Source organism: Saccostrea cucullata, unplaced genomic scaffold, assembly GCF_032062105.1.
Source record: "Saccostrea cucullata isolate Sc308-1 unplaced genomic scaffold, CSIRO_AGI_Scuc_v1 ctg4045, whole genome shotgun sequence".
Classification (NCBI taxonomy): Eukaryota; Metazoa; Mollusca; class Bivalvia; order Ostreida; family Ostreidae; genus Saccostrea; species Saccostrea cuccullata.
In genome coordinates, this window is record NW_026931838.1 from 22,690 (window position 1) to 49,327 (window position 26,638).

General features: G+C 34.8%; 1 protein-coding gene across 4 annotated transcripts in view; it reads left to right on the forward strand.

The window, feature by feature from the left end:
• The window catches only part of LOC134233667 (comitin-like), a 37,414-nt gene extending 11,400 nt beyond the window's left edge, over positions 1 to 26,014 (forward strand). For 2 of the 4 annotated variants that reach the window (XM_062715653.1, XM_062715655.1), the window contains exons 2-4: positions 22,674 to 22,741; positions 25,098 to 25,254; positions 25,615 to 26,014. In XM_062715653.1, the coding sequence (XP_062571637.1) occupies positions 22,674 to 22,741; positions 25,098 to 25,254; positions 25,615 to 25,757 (368 nt within the window). In that variant the 3' untranslated portion in view covers positions 25,758 to 26,014. Of the gene's footprint in view, positions 1 to 21,267; positions 21,343 to 21,739; positions 21,813 to 22,673; positions 22,742 to 25,097; positions 25,255 to 25,614 lie in introns of those variants that run through there. The other 2 variants (XM_062715654.1, XM_062715656.1) reach the window with 2 other exon arrangements.
• The last annotated feature ends 624 nt before the right edge of the window (positions 26,015 to 26,638 follow it).

Genomic DNA, 26,638 nt, shown 5'->3' on the forward strand with positions numbered 1-26,638 from the left:
ATAAATGTATGGGTAAACATAGTATATACATGAAAGTACCTAATGTGCATGTACACATAGAAAAGTATATGACCGAAAAAAATGTCATGTTGTTCACCTTTCTAGGAGAGAGTGTTGCGCCTCTAACTGCCGCTATTCGTCCTTTTACAGAAGATACTGCTACAACTACAGCACTTCATACGGTGACGTCGGTACCATTGCTGGGGCAGTATTAGGCGCCGAAGTACTTATTATCGTCGTCGTCGCCCTCACCCCCCCCCCCTTTTTTAAAAATATCTCATGATGTGAAAATTAGCGACATCAATCAACCAAACTTGTAAGAGATTTATTAGGACCCGACACTCCAAACCACACTTTAAGTAGATATGTTTTTTGCATAGAGCAGATTAATATCTGATTTGAATTATGCAAGTAGTTGTAGAGTGTTTCGGCTATTAAGAAGCCTCATCAGGGGTCACGGACATAAATCATGATGTTTGTTTTAGGTGAGACCGGATTATTTCGTCACCTATATTCTTGTGTTTGCTGTAAGCAATGATTGGTTGAGAATGAAATAAAGTTTTGCATTCTGGATTTCTAAGAATGGTGTTCCAATATTTTAGAATTCGTTTTTTCAGTCCTTTAACGCAAGGGTTAAATTTAGTAACCAGTACTGTAGGGTTACGTAATGACTGTTCTTTAGTCTTTTTGATAATGAGTTTTGATCGGTTTGTGTTGACCGTTTCCTTGATAATAGGATCAATTTCCGAAGTAGAGTAGCCTCGCTTTGATAAGTGCGTCTTGAAGTCATTAAGTGTTGCATGTAATATTTCAGGGTCAGTGGTGTTTCTTGCATGTCTAATGCATTCTCCTTTAATGAATCCTTTAAACACAGCTGGGCTAGGAGCGCTCTGTCTGTGTAGATACTGAAAGTTATTTGTTGATTTGATAAACGACTTGATATCAAGTTTGTTAAAATTTTGAAATTTCTGTCCTTTATAAACTGTAATATCAAGGAAGTTGACAGCAGATGGAGAAATTTCAAATGTAAATTTGAGATGCTTGTGACAGTGATTGCCGATATTAAAGAATTCTTCTATCTCTGGTTGCGTTCCATTGAATATTATGAAACCGTCATCACGGTATCTGCCGTGGAAGACAATTTTGCTGGCATGACGAAATTGTGCCATTATATGCTTTGTGATTTGATACATTCTGATGTCACAGATCTCTGGACTGGGGACTGCCCCCATACTTGCTCCTATTATTTGTTTGTAATATTTTCCGTCGAATTCAAAGTAATTGTTTTCCAAGATGCATTTCAGTAAGAAGTTTAGATCCTCAGGGTCCGGATATGGAATGTCTAATTGCCTTGTATTGGCCTGTGTGTAAGCCTCATTTACTGATGAGAGAAGTTTGTTGAATTCCATGTTTGTGTACATGCTCGTCACATCATAAGTAATTAATAATGCGTTTGTTGGCAATGTGAGGCCTTCGATTCTGGTGATAAAGTCCGTAGTGTCTTTGATAAAAGTTGATTGTTTTTGTACAATGGGTACAAGAAAGTAATCGCAATATTGTCCTATTTTCCTCCTTGGCGTATCGCATTGCGAGATAATTGGTCTACCAGGTGGTAATTTCCTAATGCTGCACTGACCGTTTATTAGAGCATTGTAAATGTTTGCTGGTATTTTGTGGGTTTTCGGTAAAAGGTACAAATGCCCACATTTGAGTGAAGGTTTTTTGTCATTAAGAAATTTGTAAGTTTCTTTGTCCAGTGACCCATTTGAATGCATTGCGGCAAGTTTATTTTGAATGTTTTCATGCAGTTTGAGCATGTTGGGTTCAGATACTTGCATATAGTGTTTAGATTGCAGTTGGCTTTGTGCTTCTAAGACATACTGGTCTTTGTTCATGATGACAATTGTGTTGCCTTTATCTGCTTTTTTAATAACAATGTCGTTGTTATTTTTAAGAGATAAAATAGCTTCTCTTTCAGCATTTGAGATGTTAGATCTTTTTTTTGCAATTTCCAAAGAGGAAAGTTCCAATTTTGTTTTATCTATATATTCCTCGAGTTCGCTGCATGTGAATGGCGGTTTGTAGCCAGATTTTGTGTTAAAGGGGTGAATGGCATTGTCGTCTCCGGTATCAAAGTGGAATTTGCATCTGAGTTTCCTGGCAAATTCTTCAAAATCTTTGAGCAGCAGGCTTTTAGCATTGTCGCTTTTAGGGGTTGGAATAAATTTTAAGCCTTTGCTTAGAACTGAGAGTTCATGTTGGGATAAGCTGTATCTTGATAGATTTAGAACAAACTTTCCCCCTGTGGCCGTAGTTTCCTTGCAGTGAGCTTTAACTCCCCGTAAGTAATTACGAGTGCGTTTAGCATTTTTGCATTATTTACTCCGTCTATCTATTCGTCGAGCCATTCAAATAGAGGAACAGTAGGTGGTAAATATATTGTATATAGCGAGGCGCTATAGATCAACAATGATTATTTCGATGAGATAATGAATCCGTCTAATTATCAATAAGTGTTGATAGATTAGAGGATAAGAAGAGTATGAGTGTGAAAATTAGCGACATCAATCAACCAAACTTGTAAGAGATTTATTAGGACCCGACACTCCAAACCACACTTTAAGTAGATATGTTTTTTGCATAGAGCAGATTAATATCTGATTTGAATTATGCAAGTAGTTGTAGAGTGTTTCGGCTATTAAGAAGCCTCATCAGGGGTCACGGACATAAATCATGGTGTTTGTTTTAGGTGAGACCGGATTATCTCGTCACCTATATTCTTGTGTTTGCTGTAAGCAATGATTGGTTGAGAATGAAATAAAGTTTTGCATTCTGGATTTTTAAGAATGGTGTTCCAATATTTTAGAATTCGTTTTTTCAGTCCTTTAACGCAAGGGTTAAATTTAGTAACCAGTACTGTAGGGTTACGTAATGACTGTTCTTTAGTCTTTTTGATGATGAGTTTTGATCGGTTTGTGTTGACCGTTTCCTTGATAATAGGATCAATTTCCGAAGTAGAGTAGCCTCGCTTTGATAAGTGCGTCTTGAAGTCATTAAGTGTTGCATGTAATATTTCAGGGTCAGTGGTGTTTCTTGCATGTCTAATGCATTCTCCTTTAATGAATCCTTTAAACACAGCTGGGCTATGAGCGCTCTGTCTGTGTAAATACTGAAAGTTATTTGTTGGTTTGATAAACGACTTGATATCAAGTTTGTTAAAATTTTGAAATTTCTGTCCTTTATAAACTGTAGTATCAAGGAAGTTGACAGCAGATGGAGAAATTTCAAATGTTAATCTTAGATGCTTGTGACAGTGATTGCCGATATTAAAGAATTCTTCTATCTCTGGCTGCGTTCCATTGAATATTATGAAACCGTCATCACGGTATCTGCCGTGGAAGACAATTTTGCTGGCATGACGAAATTGTGCCATTATATGCTTTGTGATTTGATACATTCTGATGTCACAGATCTCTGGACTGGGGACTGCCCCCATACTTGCTCCTATTATTTGTTTGTAATATTTTCCGTCGAATTCAAAGTAATTGTTTTCCAAGACGCATTTCAGTAAGAAGTTTAGATCCTCAGGGTCCGGATATGGAATGTCTAATTGCGTTTTATTGGCCTGTGTGTAAGCCTCATTTACTGATGAGAGAAGTTCGTTGAATTCCATGTTTGTGTACATGCTCGTCACATCATAAGTAATTAATAATGCGTTTGTTGGCAATGTGAGGCCTTCGATTTTGGTGATAAAGTCCGTAGTGTCTTTGATATAAGTTGATTGTTTTTGTACAATGGGTACAAGAAAGTAATCGCAATATTGTCCTATTTTCCTCCTTGGCGTATCGCATTGCGAGATAATTGGTCTACCAGGTGGTAATTTCCTAATGCTGCACTGACCGTTTATTAGAGCATTGTAAATGTTTGCTGGTATTTTGTGTAAAAGGTACAAATGCCCACATTTGAGTGAAGGTTTTTTGTCATTAAGAAATTTGTAAGTTTCTTTGTCCAGTGACCCATTTGAATGCATTGCGGCAAGTTTATTTTGAATGTTTTCATGCAGTTTGAGCATGTTGGGTTCAGATACTTGCTTATAGTGTTTAGATTGCAGTTGGCTTTGTGCTTCTAAGACATACTGGTCTTTGTTCCTGATGACAATTGTGTTGCTTTTATCTGCTTTTTTAATAACAATGTCGTTGTTATTTTTAAGAGATAAAATAGCTTCTCTTTCAGCATTTGAGATGTTTGATCTCTTTTTTGCAATTTCCAAAGAGGAAAGTTCCAATTTTGTTTTATCTATATATTCCTCGAGTTCGCTGCATGTAAATGGCGGTTTGTAGCCAGATTTTGTGTTAAAGGGGTGAATGGCATTGTCGTCTCCGGTATGAAAGTGGAATTTGCATCTGAGTTTCCTGGCAAATTCTTCAAAATCTTTGAGCAGCAGGCTTTTAGCATTGTCGCTTTTAGGCGTTGGAATAAATTTTAAGCCTTTGCTTAGAACTGAGAGTTCATGTTGGGATAAGTTGTATCTTGATAGATTTAGAACAAACTTTCCCCCTGTGGCCGTAGTTTCCTTGCAGTGAGCTTTAACTCCCCGTAAATAATTACGAGTGCGTTTAGCATTTTTGCATTGCTTACTCCGTCTATTTATTCGTCGAGCCATTCAAATAGAGGAGCAGTAGGTGGTAAATATATTGTATATAGCGAGGCGCTATAGATCAACAATGAGTATTTCGATGAGATAATGAATCCGTCTAATTATCAATAAGTGTTGATAGATTAGAGGATAAGAAGAGTATGTGGCTATAAGAAACCGATAGTCAGATTCCGATGATTCGTTACGGTCACGTGCAAGGGGCGGTGTTTGTTTAAGAGCTGGTCCAATGGGTGGCTAATACATACCAATTTTATAGTAATTAAATCCTGTGGATCTTAAGCCGTCTGATATACTTAGTGTTATAAAATGAGGCTAAAATAAAGATCCGTCTTAATATCATATGATGATAATAAGAGGATTAATATTTCACATGATTGTCCAAATCCTGAATGAATTCTTCCTGGTTTAAGCTGATCTGGTCCTTCAATATATCCTAGTATTCACAATCTGATATTCTCGTGGTTTTCTTGCATTGGTACAAAGTAATTGAATGAAGGGCACTATTGTATGTGTATACTTGAGCAAGCCGAAGTATTTGATTATAAGAGAAGCGTAAAAGACGATCTTTGAAGTAGCAGTTCAATCCTTTACAAACATGTGTTGATTTGGTAAAGGAAGTGCTGGTAATAAAATGTCTTAGAAGACAATAGAAGCAAAGAGTGTGGCCGGATTGTTGGATGACCAAATAAACCACACAAGTCGATCGCTGTCCAAGGGAGGGCGATGCACGGGATGATGCCGGTGGGACATTGTCCCTAGTCAAAGTGTGAAAATTAGCGACATCAATCAACCAAACTTGTAAGAGATTTATTAGGACCCGACACTCCAAACCAAACTTTAAGTAGATATGTTTTTTGCATAGAGCAGATTAATATCTGATTTGAATTATGCAAGTAGTTGTAGAGTGTTTTGGCTATTAAGAAGCCTCATCAGGGGTCACGGACATAAATCATGGTGTTTGTTTTAGGTGTGACCGGATTATCTCGTCACCTATATTCTTGTGTTTGCTGTAAGCAATGATTGGTTGAGAATGAAATAAAGTTTTGCATTCTGGATTTTTAAGAATGGTGTTCCAATATTTTAGAATTCGTTTTTTCAGTCCTTTAACGCAAGGGTTAAATTTAGTAACCAGTACTGTAGGGTTACGTAATGACTGTTCTTTAGTCTTTTTGATGATGAGTTTTGATCGGTTTGTGTTGACCGTTTCCTTGATAATAGGATCAATTTCCGAAGTAGAGTAGCCTCGCTTTGATAAGTGCGTCTTGAAGTCATTAAGTGTTGCATGTAATATTTCAGGGTCAGTGGTGTTTCTTGCATGTCTAATGCATTCTCCTTTAATGAATCCTTTAAACACAGCTGGGCTATGAGCGCTCTGTCTGTGTAAATACTGAAAGTTATTTGTTGGTTTGATAAACGACTTGATATCAAGTTTGTTAAAATTTTGAAATTTCTGTCCTTTATAAACTGTAGTATCAAGGAAGTTGACAGCAGATGGAGAAATTTCAAATGTAAATCTTAGATGCTTGTGACAGTGATTGCCGATATTAAAGAATTCTTCTATCTCTGGTTGCGTTCCATTGAATATTATGAAACCGTCATCACGGTATCTGCCGTGGAAGACAATTTTGCTGGCATGACGAAATTGTGCCATTATATGCTTTGTGATTTGATACATTCTGATGTCACAGATCTCTGGACTGGGGACTGCCCCCATACTTGCTCCTATTATTTGTTTGTAATATTTTCCGTCGAATTCAAAGTAATTGTTTTCCAAGACGCATTTCAGTAAGAAGTTTAGATCCTCAGGGTCCGGATATGGAATGTCTAATTGCGTTTTATTGGCCTGTGTGTAAGCCTCATTTACTGATGAGAGAAGTTCGTTGAATTCCATGTTTGTGTACATGCTCGTCACATCATAAGTAATTAATAATGCGTTTGTTGGCAATGTGAGGCCTTCGATTTTGGTGATAAAGTCCGTAGTGTCTTTGATATAAGTTGATTGTTTTTGTACAATGGGTACAAGAAAGTAATCGCAATATTGTCCTATTTTCCTCCTTGGCGTATCGCATTGCGAGATAATTGGTCTACCAGGTGGTAATTTCCTAATGCTGCACTGACCGTTTATTAGAGCATTGTAAATGTTTGCTGGTATTTTGTGGGTACAAATGCCCACATTTGAGTGAAGGTTTTTTGTCATTAAGAAATTTGTAAGTTTCTTTGTCCAGTGACCCATTTGAATGCATTGCGGCAAGTTTATTTTGAATGTTTTCATGCAGTTTGAGCATGTTGGGTTCAGATACTTGCATATAGTGTTTAGATTGCAGTTGGCTTTGTGCTTCTAAGACATACTGGTCTTTGTTCCTGATGACAATTGTGTTGCTTTTATCTGCTTTTTTAATAACAATGTCGTTGTTATTTTTAAGAGATAAAATAGCTTCTCTTTCAGCATTTGAGATGTTTGATCTCTTTTTTGCAATTTCCAAAGAGGAAAGTTCCAATTTTGTTTTATCTATATATTCCTCGAGTTCGCTGCATGTAAATGGCGGTTTGTAGCCAGATTTTGTGTTAAAGGGGTGAATGGCATTGTCGTCTCCGGTATGAAAGTGGAATTTGCATCTGAGTTTCCTGGCAAATTCTTCAAAATCTTTGAGCAGCAGGCTTTTAGCATTGTCGCTTTTAGGCGTTGGAATAAATTTTAAGCCTTTGCTTAGAACTGAGAGTTCATGTTGGGATAAGTTGTATCTTGATAGATTTAGAACAAACTTTCCCCCTGTGGCCGTAGTTTCCTTGCAGTGAGCTTTAACTCCCCGTAAATAATTACGAGTGCGTTTGTGAAAATTAGCGACATCAATCAACCAAACTTGTAAGAGATTTATTAGGACCCGACACTCCAAACCACACTTTAAGTAGATATGTTTTTTGCATAGAGCAGATTAATATCTGATTTGAGTTATGCAAGTAGTTGTAGAGTGTTTCGGCTATTAAGAAGCCTCATCAGGGGTCACGGACATAAATCATGGTGTTTGTTTTAGGTGAGACCGGATTATCTCGTCACCTATATTCTTGTGTTTGCTGTAAGCAATGATTGGTTGAGAATTAAATAACGTTTTGCATTCTGGATTTCTAAGAATGGTGTTCCAATATTTTAGAATTCGTTTTTTCAGTCCTTTAACGCAAGGGTTCAATTTAGTAACCAGTACTGTAGGGTTACGTAATGACTGTTCTTTAGTCTTTTTGATGATGAGTTTTGATCGGTTTGTGTTGACCGTTTCCTTGATAATAGGATCAATTTCCGAAGTAGAGTAGCCTCGCTTTGATAAGTGCGTCTTGAAGTCATTAAGTGTTGCATGTAATATTTCAGGGTCAGTGGTGTTTCTTGCATGTCTAATGCATTCTCCTTTAATGAATCCCTTAAACACAGCTGGGCTATGAGCGCTCTGTCTGTGTAGATACTGAAAGTTATTTGTTGGTTTGATAAACGACTTGATATCAAGTTTGTTAAAATTTTGAAATTTCTGTCCTTTATAAACTGTAGTATCAAGGAAGTTGACAGCAGATGGAGAAATTTCAAATGTAAATCTAAGATGCTTGTGACAGTGATTGCCGATATTAAAGAATTCTTCTATCTCTGTGTGAAAATTAGCGACATCAATCAACCAAACTTGTAAGAGATTTATTAGGACCCGACACTCCAAACCACACTTTAAGTAGATATGTTTTTTGCATAGAGCAGATTAATATCTGATTTGAGTTATGCAAGTAGTTGTAGAGTGTTTCGGCTATTAAGAAGCCTCATCAGGATTCCATGATTTATGTCCGTGACCCCTGATGAGGCTTCTTAATAGCCGAAACACTCTACAACTACTTGCATAACTCAAATCAGATATTAATCTGCTCTATGCAAAAAACATATCTACTTAAAGTGTGGTTTGGAGTGTCGGGTCCTAATAAATCTCTTACAAGTTTGGTTGATTGATGTCGCTAATTTTCACACTTTGACTAGGGACAATGTCCCACCGGCATCATCCCGTGCATTCCCGACACTCCAAACCACACTTTAAGTAGATATGTTTTTTGCATAGAGCAGATTAATATCTGATTTGAGTTATGCAAGTAGTTGTAGAGTGTTTCGGCTATTAAGAAGCCTCATCAGGATTCCATGATTTATGTCCGTGACCCCTGATGAGGCTTCTTAATAGCCGGAACACTCTACAACTACTTGCATAACTCAAATCAGATATTAATCTGCTCTATGCAAAAAACATATCTACTTAAAGTGTGGTTTGGAGTGTCGGGTCCTAATAAATCTCTTACAAGTTTGGTTGATTGATGTCGCTAATTTTCACACTTTGACTAGGGACAATGTCCCACCGGCATCATCCCGTGCATCGCCCTCCCTTGGACAGCGATCGACTTGTGTGGTTTATTTGGTCATCCAACAATCCGGCCACACTCTTTGCTTCTATTGTCTACTAAGACATTTTATTACCAGCACTTCCTTTACCAAATCAGCACATGTTTGTAAAGGATTGAACTGCTACTTCAAAGATCGTCTTTTACGCTTCTCTTATAATCAAATACTTCGGCTTGCTCAAGTATACACATACAATAGTGCCTTTCATTCAATTTCTTTGTACCAATGCAAGAAAACCACGAGAATATCAGATTGTGAATACTAGGATATAGTGAAGGACCAGATCAGCTTAAACCAGGAAGAATTCATTCAGGATTTAGACAGTCATGTGAAATATTAATCCTCTTAATATCATCATATGATATTAAGACGGATCTTCATTTTAGCCTCATTTTATGACACTATGTATATCAGACGGCTTAAGATCCACAGGATTAATTACTATAAAATTGGTGTGCATTAGCCACCCATTGGACCAGCTCGTAAACAAACACCGCCCCTTGCACGTGGCCATAACGAATCATCGGAATCTGACTATCGGTTTCTTATAGCCACATACTCTTCTTATCCTCTAATCTATCAACACTTATTGATAATTAGACGGATTCATTATCTCATCGAAATACTCATTGTTGATCTATAGCGCCTCGCTATATACAATATATTTACCACCTACTGCTCCTCTATTTGAATGGCTCGACGAATAAATAGACGGAGTAAACAATGCAAAAATGCTAAACGCACTCGTAATTATTTATGGGGAGTTAAAGCTCACTGCAAGGAAACTACGGCCACAGGGGGCAAGTTTGTTCTAAATCTATCAAGATACAACTTATCCGAAAATGAACTCTCAGTTCCAAGCAAAGACTTAAAATTTATTCCAACGCCTAAAAGCGACAATGCTAAAAGCCTGCTGCTCAAAGACTTTGAAGAATTTGCCAGGAAACTCAGATGCAAATTCCACTTTCATACCGGAGACGACAATGCCATTCACCCCTTTAACATAAAATCTGGCTACAAACCGCCATTTACATGCAGCGAACTCGAGGAATATATAGATAAAACAAAATTGGAACTTTCCTCTTTGGAAATTGCAAAAAAGAGATCAAACATCTCAAATGCTGAAAGAGAAGCTATTTTATCTCTTAAAAATAACAACGACATTGTTATTATTAAAAAAGCAGATAAAAGCAACACAATTGTCATCAGGAACAAAGACCAGTATGTCTTAGAAGCACAAAGCCAACTGCAATCTAAACACTATATGCAAGTATCTGAACCCAACATGCTCAAACTGCATGAAAACATTCAAAATAAACTTGCCGCAATGCATTCAAATGGGTCACTGGACAAAGAAACTTACAAATTTCTTAATGACAAAAAACCTTCACTCAAATGTGGGCATTTATACCTTTTACCGAAAACCCACAAAATACCAGCAAACATTTACAATGCTCTAATAAACGGTCAGTGCAGCATTAGGAAATTACCACCTGGTAGACCAATTATCTCGCAATGCGATACGCCAAGGAGGAAAATAGGACAATATTGCGATTACTTTCTTGTACCCATTGTACAAAAACAATCAACTTATATCAAAGACACTACGGACTTTATCACCAAAATCGAAGGCCTCACATTGCCAACAAACGCATTATTAATTACTTATGATGTGACGAGCATGTACACAAACATGGAATTCAACGAACTTCTCTCATCAGTAAATGAGGCTTACACACAGGCCAATAAAACACAATTAGACATTCCATATCCGGACCCTGAGGATCTAAACTTCTTACTGAAATGCGTCTTGGAAAACAATAACTTTGAATTCGACGGAAAATATTACAAACAAATAATAGGAGCAAGTATGGGGGCAGTCCCCAGTCCAGAGATCTGTGACATCAGAATGTATCAAATCACAAAGCATATAATGGCACAATTTCGTCATGCCAGCAAAATTGTCTTCCGTGATGACGGTTTCATAATATTCAATGGAACGCAACCAGAGATAGAAGAATTCTTTAATATCGGCAATCACTGTCACAAGCATCTTAGATTTACATTTGAAATTTCTCCATCTGCTGTCAACTTCCTTGATACTACAGTTTATAAAGGACAGAAATTTCAAAATTTTAACAAACTTGATATCAAGTCGTTTATCAAACCAACAAATAACTTTCAGTATCTACACAGACAGAGCGCTCATAGCCCAGCTGTGTTTAAGGGATTCATTAAAGGAGAATGCATTAGACATGCAAGAAACACCACTGACCCTGAAATATTACATGCAACACTTAATGACTTCAAGACGCACTTATCAAAGCGAGGCTACTCTACTTCGGAAATTGATCCTATTATCAAGGAAACGGTCAACACAAACCGATCAAAACTCATCATCAAAAAGACTAAAGAACAGTCATTACGTAACCCTACAGTACTGGTTACTAAATTTAACCCTTGCGTTAAAGGACTGAAAAAACGAATTCTAAAATATTGGAACACCATTCTTAGAAATCCAGAATGCAAAACTTTATTTAATTCTCAACCAATCATTGCTTACAGCAAACACAAGAATATAGGTGACGAGATAATCCGGTCTCACCTAAAACAAACACCATGATTTATGTCCGTGACCCCTGATGAGGCTTCTTAATAGCCGAAACACTCTACAACTACTTGCATAACTCAAATCAGATATTAATCTGCTCTATGCAAAAAACATATCTACTTAAAGTGTGGTTTGGAGTGTCGGGTCCTAATAAATCTCTTACAAGTTTGGTTGATTGATGTCGCTAATTTTCCCACTCTTCTTATCCTCTAATCTATCAACACTTATTGATAATTAGACGGATTCATTATCTCATCGAAATACTCATTGTTGATCTATAGCGCCTCGCTATATACAATATATTTACCACCTACTGCTCCTCTATTTGAATGGCTCGACGAATAAATAGACGGAGTAAGCAATGCAAAAATGCTAAACGCACTCGTAATTATTTACGGGGAGTTAAAGCTCACTGCAAGGAAACTACGGCCACAGGGGGAAAGTTTGTTCTAAATCTATCAAGATACAACTTATCCCAACATGAACTCTCAGTTCTAAGCAAAGGCTTAAAATTTATTCCAACGCCTAAAAGCGACAATGCTAAAAGCCTGCTGCTCAAAGATTTTGAAGAATTTGCCAGGAAACTCAGATGCAAATTCCACTTTCATACCGGAGACGACAATGCCATTCACCCCTTTAACACAAAATCTGGCTACAAACCGCCATTTACATGCAGCGAACTCGAGGAATATATAGATAAAACAAAATTGGAACTTTCCTCTTTGGAAATTGCAAAAAAGAGATCAAACATCTCAAATGCTGAAAGAGAAGCTATTTTATCTCTTAAAAATAACAACGACATTGTTATTAAAAAAGCAGATAAAAGCAACACAATTGTCATCAGGAACAAAGACCAGTATGTCTTAGAAGCACAAAGCCAACTGCAATCTAAACACTATATGCAAGTATCTGAACCCAACATGCTCAAACTGCATGAAAACATTCAAAATAAACTTGCCGCAATGCATTCAAATGGGTCACTGGACAAAGAAACTTACAAATTTCTTAATGACAAAAAACCTTCACTCAAATGTGGGCATTTGTACCCACAAAATACCAGCAAACATTTACAATGCTCTAATAAACGGTCAGTGCAGCATTAGGAAATTACCACCTGGTAGACCAATTATCTCGCAATGCGATACGCCAACGAGGAAAATAGGACAATATTGCGATTACTTTCTTGTACCCATTGTACAAAAACAATCAACTTATATCAAAGACACTACGGACTTTATCACCAAAATCGAAGGCCTCACATTGCCAACAAACGCATTATTAATTACTTATGATGTGACGAGCATGTACACAAACATGGAATTCAACGAACTTCTCTCATCAGTAAATGAGGCTTACACACAGGCCAATAAAACGCAATTAGACATTCCATATCCGGACCCTGAGGATCTAAACTTCTTACTGAAATGCGTCTTGGAAAACAATTACTTTGAATTCGACGGAAAATATTACAAACAAATAATAGGAGCAAGTATGGGGGCAGTCCCCAGTCCAGAGATCTGTGACATCAGAATGTATCAAATCACAAAGCATATAATGGCACAATTTCGTCATGCCAGCAAAATTGTCTTCCACGGCAGATACCGTGATGACGGTTTCATAATATTCAATGGAACGCAGCCAGAGATAGAAGAATTCTTTAATATCGGCAATCACTGTCACAAGCATCTAAGATTAACATTTGAAATTTCTCCATCTGCTGTCAACTTCCTTGATACTACAGTTTATAAAGGACAGAAATTTCAAAATTTTAACAAACTTGATATCAAGTCGTTTATCAAACCAACAAATAACTTTCAGTATTTACACAGACAGAGCGCTCATAGCCCAGCTGTGTTTAAAGGATTCATTAAAGGAGAATGCATTAGACATGCAAGAAACACCACTGACCCTGAAATATTACATGCAACACTTAATGACTTCAAGACGCACTTATCAAAGCGAGGCTACTCTACTTCGGAAATTGATCCTATTATCAAGGAAACGGTCAACACAAACCGATCAAAACTCATCATCAAAAAGACTAAAGAACAGTCATTACGTAACCCTACAGTACTGGTTACTAAATTTAACCCTTGCGTTAAAGGACTGAAAAAACGAATTCTAAAATATTGGAACACCATTCTTAAAAATCCAGAATGCAAAACTTTATTTCATTCTCAACCAATCATTGCTTACAGCAAACACAAGAATATAGGTGACGAGATAATCCGGTCTCACCTAAAACAAACACCATGATTTATGTCCGTGACCCCTGATGAGGCTTCTTAATAGCCGAAACACTCTACAACTACTTGCATAATTCAAATCAGATATTAATCTGCTCTATGCAAAAAACATATCTACTTAAAGTGTGGTTTGGAGTGTCGGGTCCTAATAAATCTCTTACAAGTTTGGTTGATTGATGTCGCTAATTTTCACAAGTAAAAAAAATCATACATTGAATTGAAATGATTTCAGATACAATGGTCGGAGCTTCAGGTGCTTGTTATTTGTGTATAATTATTAGATTTTTTAAAATAAACATTGATTTTCATTACATACCTTTGACATGAGTGTATACTATTTAAGTTAAAAGAAGTTAAATTTACCAATGAAATAAACAAGTTCTTATTTTGCATTTTGGAAATGAATCATAAATTTTAGTTTTGTATGTAATGAAAATGCAAACATTCACTCTTCAGTACTTTTAGACAAACAAAATAAAATATCGTGTTAAAACTTAGCTGTACGTTTTCTTCCATCTATTTGTATCAGAGAAGATGGACTGATCAAACAAATGACTAATAAGATATTAGAACAATCACAGAATTCATTATTCTAAAACACCTCGTATAGTAGCATTGAAAAACTGCTTAGATTTTTTTTTTAGTTTACCTGACGTTGCCATATTTAAAGTATGCTACATGTACAGTGTAGGTATATTTAAAAGCAAACAAATTTGCCACCCTTCAGAGGTGTTTTAAACTGCCAGTTGAGTGACGCAAATTGAGATATGAACTCGGCACCTAAATTACATTCATGTCCAGTTCACTTAATCAATTCGATATTGTCGACATCGCAATGTTGACAATGTTGATACAATATCGTGTTTACATTGTCAACATTGTTATTATTTCTATATGACGACATCGTCGACATCGCAATGTAAACAATGTTGATACGATATCGCGTTTACATCGTCTACATTGTTATCATTTCTACATGACGACATCGTCGACGTCGACATCACAATGTTGACAATGTTGATACGATATCGCGTTTACATTGTTAACATTGTTATTACTTCTACATAACGACATCGTCGACATCGTAATGTTGACAATGTTGACACGATATCGCGTTTACATCGTCTACATTGTTAATATTTCTACATGAGGACATCGTCGACATCGCAATGTAAACAATGTTGATACGATATCGCATTTACATCGTATACATTGTTATCATTTCTACATGACGACATCGTCGACGTCGACATCGCAATGTAAACGATGTTGATACGTTTTACGATTTAGACTTAACCCCAACTCGACAAAATCGCACCCCACTCTATACAAAATAAGGTTATTCTCGCACCCCACTCTATACAAAACAGGGTTATTCTCGCACCCCACTCTATACAAAACAGGGTTAGTCTCGCAACTCATTCTATTCTAAACAGGGTTAGTTTCACACCCCACTCTATACAAATACACAACTCTACTAATTAGGGTTAGTCTCGCACACAACTCTACTAATTAGGGTTAGTCTTGCACACAACTCTACTAATTAGGTATAGTCTCGCACACAACTCTATTAATTAGGGTTAGTCTCGCACACAACTCTATAATAATTAGGGTTAGTCTCGCACACAACTCTACAAATAAGGGTTAGTCTCGCACACAACTCTGTAATAATTAGGGTTAATCTCACACACAATTCTATAATAATTAGGGTTAGTCTCGCACACAACTCTAATAATTAGGGTTAGTCTCGCACACAACTCTATAATAATTAGGGTTAGTCTCACACACAACTCTATAATAATTAGGGTTAGTCTCGCCACAACTCTTTAATAATTAGGGTTAGTCTCGCACAGAACTCTAATAATTAGGTTTAGTCTCGCACAAAATGTAATAATATTATGCATCCACATGCGACTCGGTTTTTTCTAACTGTTTTCAATAAGTCAATCAAATCCATAATAAAACTATACACATTCCCTAAATAAATTACGTAACTGACTCAAAACAAATTAATTAAAATATTTTCCCGTACAATTTGTCGTCACTATATAAAGTTTATTTCTGACGTCACGTTTACGCCGTCACAATAGCAACGATGTAAACAAGAAAAATAAGTAGGGCAATGTTGACACGATGTCGACTCGATATCTACCAACATTGCAATGTCGACGATGTTAACGATGTAAACAAGAAAAATAAGTTGGGCAATGTTGACACGATGTCGACTCGATATCGTCCAACATTGCGATGTCGACGATGTGAACGATGTAAACAAAGATAAAAACAAGGCAATGTTGACACGATGTCGACTCGATATCGACCAACATTGCAATGTCGACGATGTTAACAATGTAAACAAGGAAAATAAGTAGGGCAATGTGGACACGATGTAGACTCGATATCTTCCAACATTTCAATATCGACGATGTGAACGATGTAAACAAAGATAAAGACAAGGCAATGTTGACACGATGTCGACTCGATATCGACCAACATTGCAATGTAGAAGATGTTAACGATGTAAACAAGAAAAATAAGTAGGGCAATGTTGACACGATGTAGACTCGATATCGTCCAACATTGCGATGTCGACGATGTGAACGATGTAAACAAGATAAAAAGAAGGCAATATTAACAAGATGTTTACATTATATTGGTTAACGATGTAATATATACAGATATAAACAAAGGTATTACTGTCATGTTGAATATGTTATGATATTAGAAGGACTAGTATTCTTACAACGATGTCGACAATATCGAAAAAACATCGTGTACTGGACATACCTCCTAAATTAAAGCCTACTGCAGCGGGAGACCTCGATTTATCTTATTTCAATGATGACACATATGCTTTAATACATATTTTGATTTCATATCATTAAATAAAATAAATAGGCTTTTTTTAAAGAATTAAGTACGTTAGTTATTATACGGAGGCCCAGTATTTTCCGTAATATAATATACAGGTTTGCCAAAATTTTAAATCTATGTGCATGTACTAGATGATTGGTAGTTTTAGAATATGCGAAGCAAAATTTCCACACTATGTCATGTAGACGTGTAGACCACGTTTAAAGATCCGTTTTTTCCGGATATTGCTAGTTTTTCCACTATTTTCGACAGATATTTCTAAAATTGAAGTAGTGCACACCCCTCGAGCAAAATAAAACACGTATATTTCAAAACATTTTGATGAAAGACAAATGAAAACAGGGATAAGATTTTGCTCGAGGAATGTGCAGTATGTTTATTTTGACTTTACAGTACTATTTCCGGTGACGGATTGAACGTTCATTGAGAGGTGTATTTTTATTTATGTGAAATTATATGACCATAGTTCATACAAAATGTTAATAAATTATTAATCCATGCATCGGCAATGTATTTATTTTTCATGTAAGTCTATTTGTCAAGAAAAATAGCATACAAACTTGAAAATACGAAAGAATAATACGACTGATGACGATGGGCCCTGGGATGTGAAGGCCTAACCTGCATCTGACAAACATTTCCAATATAGGATCAAGAACCAATGAAAACGCTAAATTTAAAAAAAATCAGTTGATGAATCGTATTAGCACAGAAGAAGAAAACGGGTGTATTTTATTCCAAAGGTATGATTTTATTTAAAAAAAACTGAGAAAGTTCATACAGCTACCGTCAACAGATGTGAATAAATTACGTAATGCTAACAATGACGTCACAATAGACCCCATTTGATTTTCTTATTATTTAATTTTTTTATTCAAAACACTTATAATATAAAATATAATCCTTTGCAAAATCTGTTCAAATTAATCAATATTCCGAAGCCATATATTGTTGCATTCTTATATAAACACACATGTATATGTACGTTACGGATGGATTTTAAAATACATGTATATCCTTCCCACAGTCAGTTGGTTAATATATATATAAAAAAAAGATACTCTGAAAACTTTGATCAATATTTTATTTCACGCTCTATATTTGTAGCTTGTTGCTCATTGCGCCTCTAGATAAACTTTTGAATGCACCAGTCTAGTTTATATTCCACGATGAATTAACAAAAAAGGCATATACTTCACCTGTTTTTTTTTTAATTAAATGAAGATTACTAGATAAACTAAAAATGACTGTAATTAATTATCTGTCAGGAAACCTTAATCGTCAATAAACGACGGAGTTGGGAGCGACATATAAATTAAAAAGAAAATTCAAACACAAAACCGGGGGGGGGGGCACTTTGGATGAGGAGGATCGTTCAAACAGTTATTGTAAAAAATAGGGGGGGGGGGATATTGCAAAGAAAAAATACTCAGTGCGGCGGCCCTTATAGATATACCGGAATTGTCACTCCTGATCAGTCCCAAATTTCATCTTATGTTTTTGTGTCTGGAGAAAAGAGCTGCCTGTACAACACATATCAGATATATAGTTCCCTTTGTTATTAAAAAAAAATAAGCGTTTAACAAACTTTCTTCTCATTAATCCGTATCCATTTGTAAGTTATGATCATCATCTCGTAAAGGTATATTTTTAAGTATAGGTATTCTTTGTAAACGAGTGTTGTGCAAAAGAGTTCAATTAAATTTAAATGCAATGTTCACAAAGTACTTGTATATTCGTTTAATCACGAAAATCCTTGCTTTCAAGCCATAAACGGCATGCAGACTAAATAAAATTAAACAGATCTTTCTATTTGTTTTGTTACCTTATATAAATATCGGAATTCCTGTAAATTACACCGCGTTTCATAGATACTCAGTATCGCAGATTTAAAACAATAATCTTTTTATTTATTTCCGGCTTGGATAAAAAATATCAGACACAGTTTAAAAGTCAATTTAACCCACAGACACTTGGGGATATTTAAGTTCAAATTCGTGAAAAAAAATCAATTTGAACGTAGATAGCAAATATCATCTTAATCTACACTTAATCTCGTAATTTTTTAAGCTCAGATAGGCCATATTTAGCTTTAAAATTTAGTTCGACTTTACATTCTCAATCAAATTAAAGTGACAACTTGTTCGTGTGAAGTTATATTTCTAATCAGAAATATACAAAAAGAGATTCGAAAGTGTTACATGTATATAACAGGCACGTAGCATCGCTTTTGAAAACGGGGGGGGGGGGGGGGAGAGAGAGAGAGAAAGAGAGGAGGCAGCCAGAGAATTTTTGTTACTCACCTGGAAAAGTTGACGAGCCAAAAAAAAAAGCATTGCCAAAACTAGAAATTCCTATTTCGTGGGGGTGGGGGGTAGCGGCCATTTTTTTTTTCAGGTGCCGAGTTCTTTCAGTACAAATTTTTTGCATACAATACTACATTTCCCTTACATCACTTTACCATAGTAAGGGCTTGGGGCCGACCAGCTTTTTCAATAAACAATTTCAAGAGTAAAAGTAATGTTGGGAAATAAAAGTGCCCCCCCCCCCCACGTTGCTACATGTACGTACCTGTATAAATCTGAAAGAATCTATATCCCACATTTTGATTTTAAAGCATTATTATGTCAATGGAAGATAATTATTACTCATATAAAGATGTTTTACCTCTCGCGAATTTTTCACTCATATGAAGACGCCACAATTTGCAATGAAGAGCAGTTCTGGTTAAAATCAGATTTCTTTTTCGCTCCGAGATTCTGATGGTGTAAAGCAACTATAACAATTTCGGAGCATAATAAAGAAATGAAATAAACATTGAACGCAAGTCGTTAAAATCACCAAGGTTAGATATATTTGCATTTAGTAAACATGATGGCAGATCGGTCTGCAATTAAAGAATGTGCATCACATGTGATCCAAGAAAAAAAGGGGGGGTCGGTTTCGGGAGGGGGGGGGCTACTAACCATGATTCAATAATGCTGAAAATCGTAAAGGTGGATTAATGATTTCAAGCGACTTTTCAAAACGGAAATTTTCAATGCTTTTTACTACCAAAAAAGAATCGTAGCTCCTTTTAATGTTTTTTTTTTTTTGCATATCCTGATGTTCTTTTTTTGTTTGTTATAAAAGTTGAAAAAAAAATGTTCACGTATGCATATGTATTCTCAAAAAGTAAAAGCCGAAACTGAAAATTGTGTTTTGTTAATTTATATACATGGTATCAACAAACTTCAAATTAAGATAACCGTCTTTATTATAAAAAACCATCATAATAATGCACGAACAATATCGTATGCAGTAAATTCATACATGTATAATGTATGTCCTCGTGTTTATTTTCTATTTACAAACTTACACTGTATACACACATACAAAAAAAAATGAAATGAAAGATATATCGTTCATTCAGAATTTTAAGATTTAATCGTGATAAAAAAATTGGAATAATGGACTTCAAGCTAAAAATTATGTTCCATTGACTTTCTTGCTGAATCGTTTTCTCCGAAAAACTAGTAAAATCAATGACCAACAAAATTTCCAGTAAAGAAAATAATTTTTAAATTCAGCGAAATTTAAACTCTCTCCACATCTAAAAAATAGCTCACAAAGGAAACAGAAGAGTGGGCTATCGCTTTTTTTCAGTTTAAAATTTATTCTTCTTTTACGCTGTATCGGGAATAAAACGTTCAAAATCCGATAACGTCAAGTTGACGTCATAACGTCATTGCGTTATTTTCTTACGAAAACTACCTATATTTAAAGAGCTCTCTCGGAGAAATGGTTTGAGATAATAGCAAAAATTAAAATGACTTAGGAAGTGTTCACCCTAGACATGTTTCATGAATAATTTAATTAGAATTTGGGACTGGGCGGATTTTTGCTCATACCGTACTTTCTTCTTTGGAAATAAAAAAAGGTTTATACCTGTGATAAGATGACAAATTAAAATTGTGATATATTAACATTTGAACTTATCTGTTAGTCCCATACATGTTACTTTTTAAGTTTACGGATTTGTATTTGTGTGTGTAAATTTGTGTGTATATCTGTCTGTTTTTCGAGACAGATTCAATGTCAATTTTTAACTAAGCTATGTTCATTGTATGAAAAAGTAAACTCTTGAGTGTTTAGGTTTTGAAGTACTGATTGCATTTTGTATGTTCTTTTGTATTTGCTTATTTTTGTGAACCGTATAATTGCATGTAGTTTTAGGAATATTTTGGTAGATATTTTGATTTGTTTCTATTACATGTTTGGATTGTTGATCAAGATTCATTTGATCAATAAATTACAATTTCAACATACGTGGTGTTTATGTTATGTTGAGGTAAAGGAAGGAGGAGGCATAAAAATAATTATATATTGCGGGCGAGTTTTTTGCCGCGTCTCACATACAATCATATCTGTTAAAATGTTGATTTTCTATATTTTCATATTTTCTTTTTTCTAGCTGATATTTCAAACATATGAAATTGAATATTCAACCTCAAATGAGAGCAACTGACAATTGCAAAAGATTACAAAGTAAACTTACAATGTACGTCTGAAATTTTTCTGTTAATTCAAATACTAGTAAAAAAAAGTTTAGGATACATAATTATGTCACCTTAACAGGCCACAATAAAAATTGATATGTTTCTTTTTTTCTACATATTTCATCGCATAAGATATTGAAGAGAATAAACAATATTGTGAAAGTATATATCTGTATGTTTGTAATTGAAAATATAAAACTATTGCAAAACTTCTTTGTGTTGTAAACTACGATACTAAGAGGCTTTTATTTCAAACTAATAGACTATCAAATTTGACGAAAGATATCCTTGAGCTGATTAGCTAATTTAGTACGATCCTGTTCATGTAGAACTTGTGTGATCTTTAGATTTAAATATATACTCTAATTTATAAATTGCAAAATTTGTTCCATATTGCAGCTTGTTTTAAGGGCAAACATGGACTCAACTAAAATTATATGGATATTTATCCTCAGCTTCTTTAACGTTATAAGTAAGCATTTTGCCGTTTTATTCATTTTATTTTATGACTCATATGATACATTCATTTACAAGTTCTACATTGAACACCTTTGTCTTGTTTATTATTATTTGATCTTCAAAGAAAAGATAATATATATTTTATCATCATATTGCTATTGCATATAATCATATATATGTTACTTTTTGAAGATACTAATATACAACCCCCCCCCCTTCCCCCTATCGACTAGTTGACTACAATTTCAAATATAATATTGATTTCTAAGGTGACAAATGTAATGAATTCATACACATTGATTGAAAGAAAAAAAAGTAGCTATAAAAATACTGGTTGTTATAATGGAAATAAAAAATATCATTTCCTTTTCATTATTTTTTTACGTAAAATAACATTGGCAATGTGCATACAAATACAACGTTAACATTTCAGTGAGGTGAAGATAATAAAATTATCCACAAAATAGACTTCAAAAGTTAAATACACAGTTAGACGATAGGTTGTTTAAATCTCTAGACCATGGCTTTAGATTAAAGAAAACTGTTATAAATACATCACTATAAGAAATAATGAAATAAAGAGAAGCACAGAAGAACATCACTATGTAGATACTTCCATATCAAAATGAACATCACACTGAGGCATCCTCAACAATGCACACTCTCAAAAATATCATAATATGTTAATGCTGAATTAATCATTACTGGAACACTTTATATATAGTTTAAAACAAATCTAATACATTTAATACTTAAGTATACTATGTATATACCACGACATATAATTTTTTTATGCAAAGATCAACTATATAATTACCTAATACATATGTATTACATAGGAAATGGCATGATATTGTTTAACTCATTGTTGTAGGAGACAATGCTGTGTCAGCAGCTTCCTACTGTCGCTATTCGTCGTACTACACGTACTACTACTGCTACTACAGACCCTGAGACGTGCTACTACCCCAAAAAAGCGTGTGGCTTTCGTGCGCTTTCCGTTTCGTGCAAACCGTGTAGCGTTTCGTGTAAACCGTGCAGCGTTTCGTGCAAACCGTGTAGCGTTTCGTGTAAACCGTGCAGCGTTTCGTGTAAGTCCAAAGCGTTTCGTGCAAACCGTGAAGCGAGCGTGCGAAAAGCGTGTGAGAAACGTGCGACTTTCGTGTAAGAACCGTGTGAGAAACGTGCGACTTTCGTGCAAGAATCGTGTAAGATTCATTCGGAAGTCATTTCATTTCAAATATGGCTATCGATGGGTCAGGATGTAAAATTCTATTAGTATTTTATAATTGAATTAGTCATGCTTGTGATATTATAGGAGTAAAAACAAAAACAAAAAAAATGGAACCACAAAATGAAATTAAACGGTAATGTATGATTTATATTTGTTTGATTTCTTTTCCTTCTATAGAAAATGTGTTCAAATAAATCAGCTATGTACAACAATTTTAAGGACATTGTATTCAATATACTACATGTATCAACGCGATCGTGGCTTCTTAAATATTTTTTCTCAAAGAAAGAAAGAAATACCGGTAATATATTTTTTTTTAATTTAAATCAAAAATATATCAGGACTCCGCTCTTGTCTTTACATTTGAAACGATGTGTCATTTCATATCTTTTAATACATAAAACTTGTTGCTCATTATTGTCAAAAAAATGGATTTTATAATTTTAATTCACATGCACTGACGACCATATCTTTATAAACGACGGGGGGGGGGGTGTTAAATTAAAATACTAGTACAGTCTTTCATTTTTTGTTGTAGCTTTCAATCTAATGTTAGTTTAATTAAATGCTTAATTTTCTATTCTTGTTTAAATTCGTTGTTAAATGTATGCGCAGATACACCCCTTAAAAATGTATTGGAATCTTCTTTCCGCCTTTCAACTGTGATCAAGGTCATTTACAACAGCGATCACGGGCTCCGAGTGCATTGCAATTGAAAACCTGTTTTGCTATATGTACTTGTAGAGTTCACGGCTTAATGACACCTGAAAATTACGACTAGATTTTATTTGTTTTTTTTAATAAAATGGTTCTATAAATATTAGATAGGTACAACTTATAAATCAGCGGATTTCATCTTTTATTTGTAAATCCGAATTTCTAGCTGTAAACAGTAAAGAATAAACGGAACTGATTTGGTAGTCTTTTTATGAATATCATGTAAGAAAAGCTTAGGAGTAAATCATGAATAATTGTATATTATTTGTTTTATAAATCACGTACTTTTTATTTCATCTAAGATATTTCAGTTTTCTTGTAATATACCTGAATGCCGGTGTTAAGATCGATCTATATTGTATGTACAATGTATTGTCAAATGCCGCGACTATTAATAAATGTACACATATAAACATACGTTTAGTCCTGTTTTGAAATGAAGGATTTTACAGTATGATGGGTATACTGATGTTATTTGATAAGCTTCATGTAAAAAGAGAAAGAGTATAGAATAGATTAATAGATCACATTACCCCCCCCCCCTTTACCGGTTTCCCTCCTATTGATAATGCTTGCGTAAAAAAAATCTTTAAAAATGTATCAATAATCGTTAGTAGAGTATATAGACAAATTTAATTTATAATTTAAAATCAAAATCACAAAAAATAATCCGCCTACGGAAATCAAACACAATATAATCAATATTATTAAAAATCAATGAGTTTATATTCCTGCGGTGAGAAATCGAATTTGTGTTCAATTTATTAAATCAATTTATCAAATTATACTCGTAAAAATATTACATTGAAATGAATTTATTAACTTATGCCTGTATATAAAATTGTATTTTATTAAACAGTCATTCACGATATCGGCATTTCGTTTTTAAACAGTTGGATAAATAAATAAATAAATTCGAACTGACAATTATTTATCAATTAATTACAACTGTCAGAGTATTAAATATTTCTATCGGTTTTTATAATACAAGTGTACTAAATTTAATTTAAACAGCTGCTTAATGTGGCTTTTTGAGCGATTTTCATTGAATTAATGATAAAGCGGTAAAAATGCCCGAGATATTCCGAGTAGAAAAATCCAAACCGAGGCCAAACCGTGCGAGAATCGTGCACAAAGCGTGTGAGAAACGTGTACAAAGCGTTTCGTGCAGCCTTTCGTGTAAACCGTGCAGCCTTTCGTGTAAAGCGTTTCGTGTAAACCGTGTAGCGTTTCGTGCAAACCGTGTAGCGTTTCGTGTAAACCGTGCAGCGTTTCGTGCAAACCGTGTAGCGTTCGTGTACCGTTCGTGCAGCGAGCGTGTGGGGTAGTAGCACGTCTCAGGGTCTGTACTATTACTACAGTGACACCGGTACCATTGGTGGGGCAGTAGCAGGGGCCATAGTTTTCGCAATCGTGGTTGTCGTAGTGATCATAATCATCTACAAGAAAAAGCATCGGAGCACCGTTGTTCACAATGTGGCCAGTCCCAATACAGTAACCACAGGTAATGTTTACCCTTGTTACAATCACGTTGAAGATAACGACCAGTGATCGATATGAGAAATACGTAAACAAGGGAATAAACAAACTGAATAAACTGGAAATAACAGAGGTGGGATGGGGTGCCTTAATAGAGTTAGCTTCCCCTATTAATCAGTCACATCCGCCATAAGCCATATGTTTTGATCAGGTAAAGAAGTATGAGGGAAAAAACAATTCATTCGACAAGAAATAGAAATATGTTCAAAATATCATCATACGTTATTTTTTAAAACGTCTACAAAATTGACATGTCTCATTTTCATCAAACATAAAACTGGGTATTTCTCATAAAATTTAAGATCTCTGTGTTTTTTTTTAACAGTCCATGTTGAACACGGACATGGGCCGCCACAGCCCGGCTACGGACAACCACAACCAGGCTACGGACAACCACAACCAGGATACAATCCTTACGGACAACAACCACACTACGGTGGAAACCCTGCCTATCCACCACAATATTAACATTACGAAGTCAAAGGAGTTAATTTAAGTCTTCTGCCGGATTTATTCTGCTTTATGTAAAGTCTATTATTACTTTTGATTGTTGTACTGCTTCAGATAAACTTTTCTGGATTTTCATGCTATTTGCCAATAATTTTCTTTCCGACTTGCATTGTATACCGTATTAACATTAAGAAGTCAAAGGGCTTTCCCAAGTCGGACTTGTTTATATTTGAAACAAATGATTCATATTTATTCTTATTAAAATATATCGTATACTGTTTTGTACTACTCTTCCATCAATTAATTGTGTTTTGAGAAATAAATCAAACTTTATAACTTTTCCACATTGCAAAATATAATATTTTTACATGTTTTTTTTTTTTGAAGAAAACATTTGTTCACACACAATTCATCCAAACATTCTTTAGAAGAATTATTCTTAAAGAGAATTTTTTTGTTTGTAATTTAGAAGGAAAGTTGTTATCTAGATATTTTTATCGTCATATGACAAGTTTATTGAGTTTTATTGTTGCTTTCTTTTTAATTTGTTTTTGTTGAAAAGAAATGATTCTCCTGAAGTCATTGTATTACATGTATAAGAGTCAATTTAAATTTCAAAATATCATTAGGAAAGAATGTTAAGATTTCTGCTGCTATGGAGTTAATATTTAAAAGTAAGTATGCATTCGTGCATTTACTTCCTAGGAATAAGAAATTAAATACGCATATACAAAATTTTTATGTAAATTATTTTCAATTTCATCATACTTCAACGATTGCATAAAAAATATGTTGAACAAAAGAAGATTTTGCAACATACAGTGTATATTTTGGTGTCCCTCCAATAGGGATTTATACGTAATAATAAAAGGTATAAATTGAACTGTTGACAAGCAGCC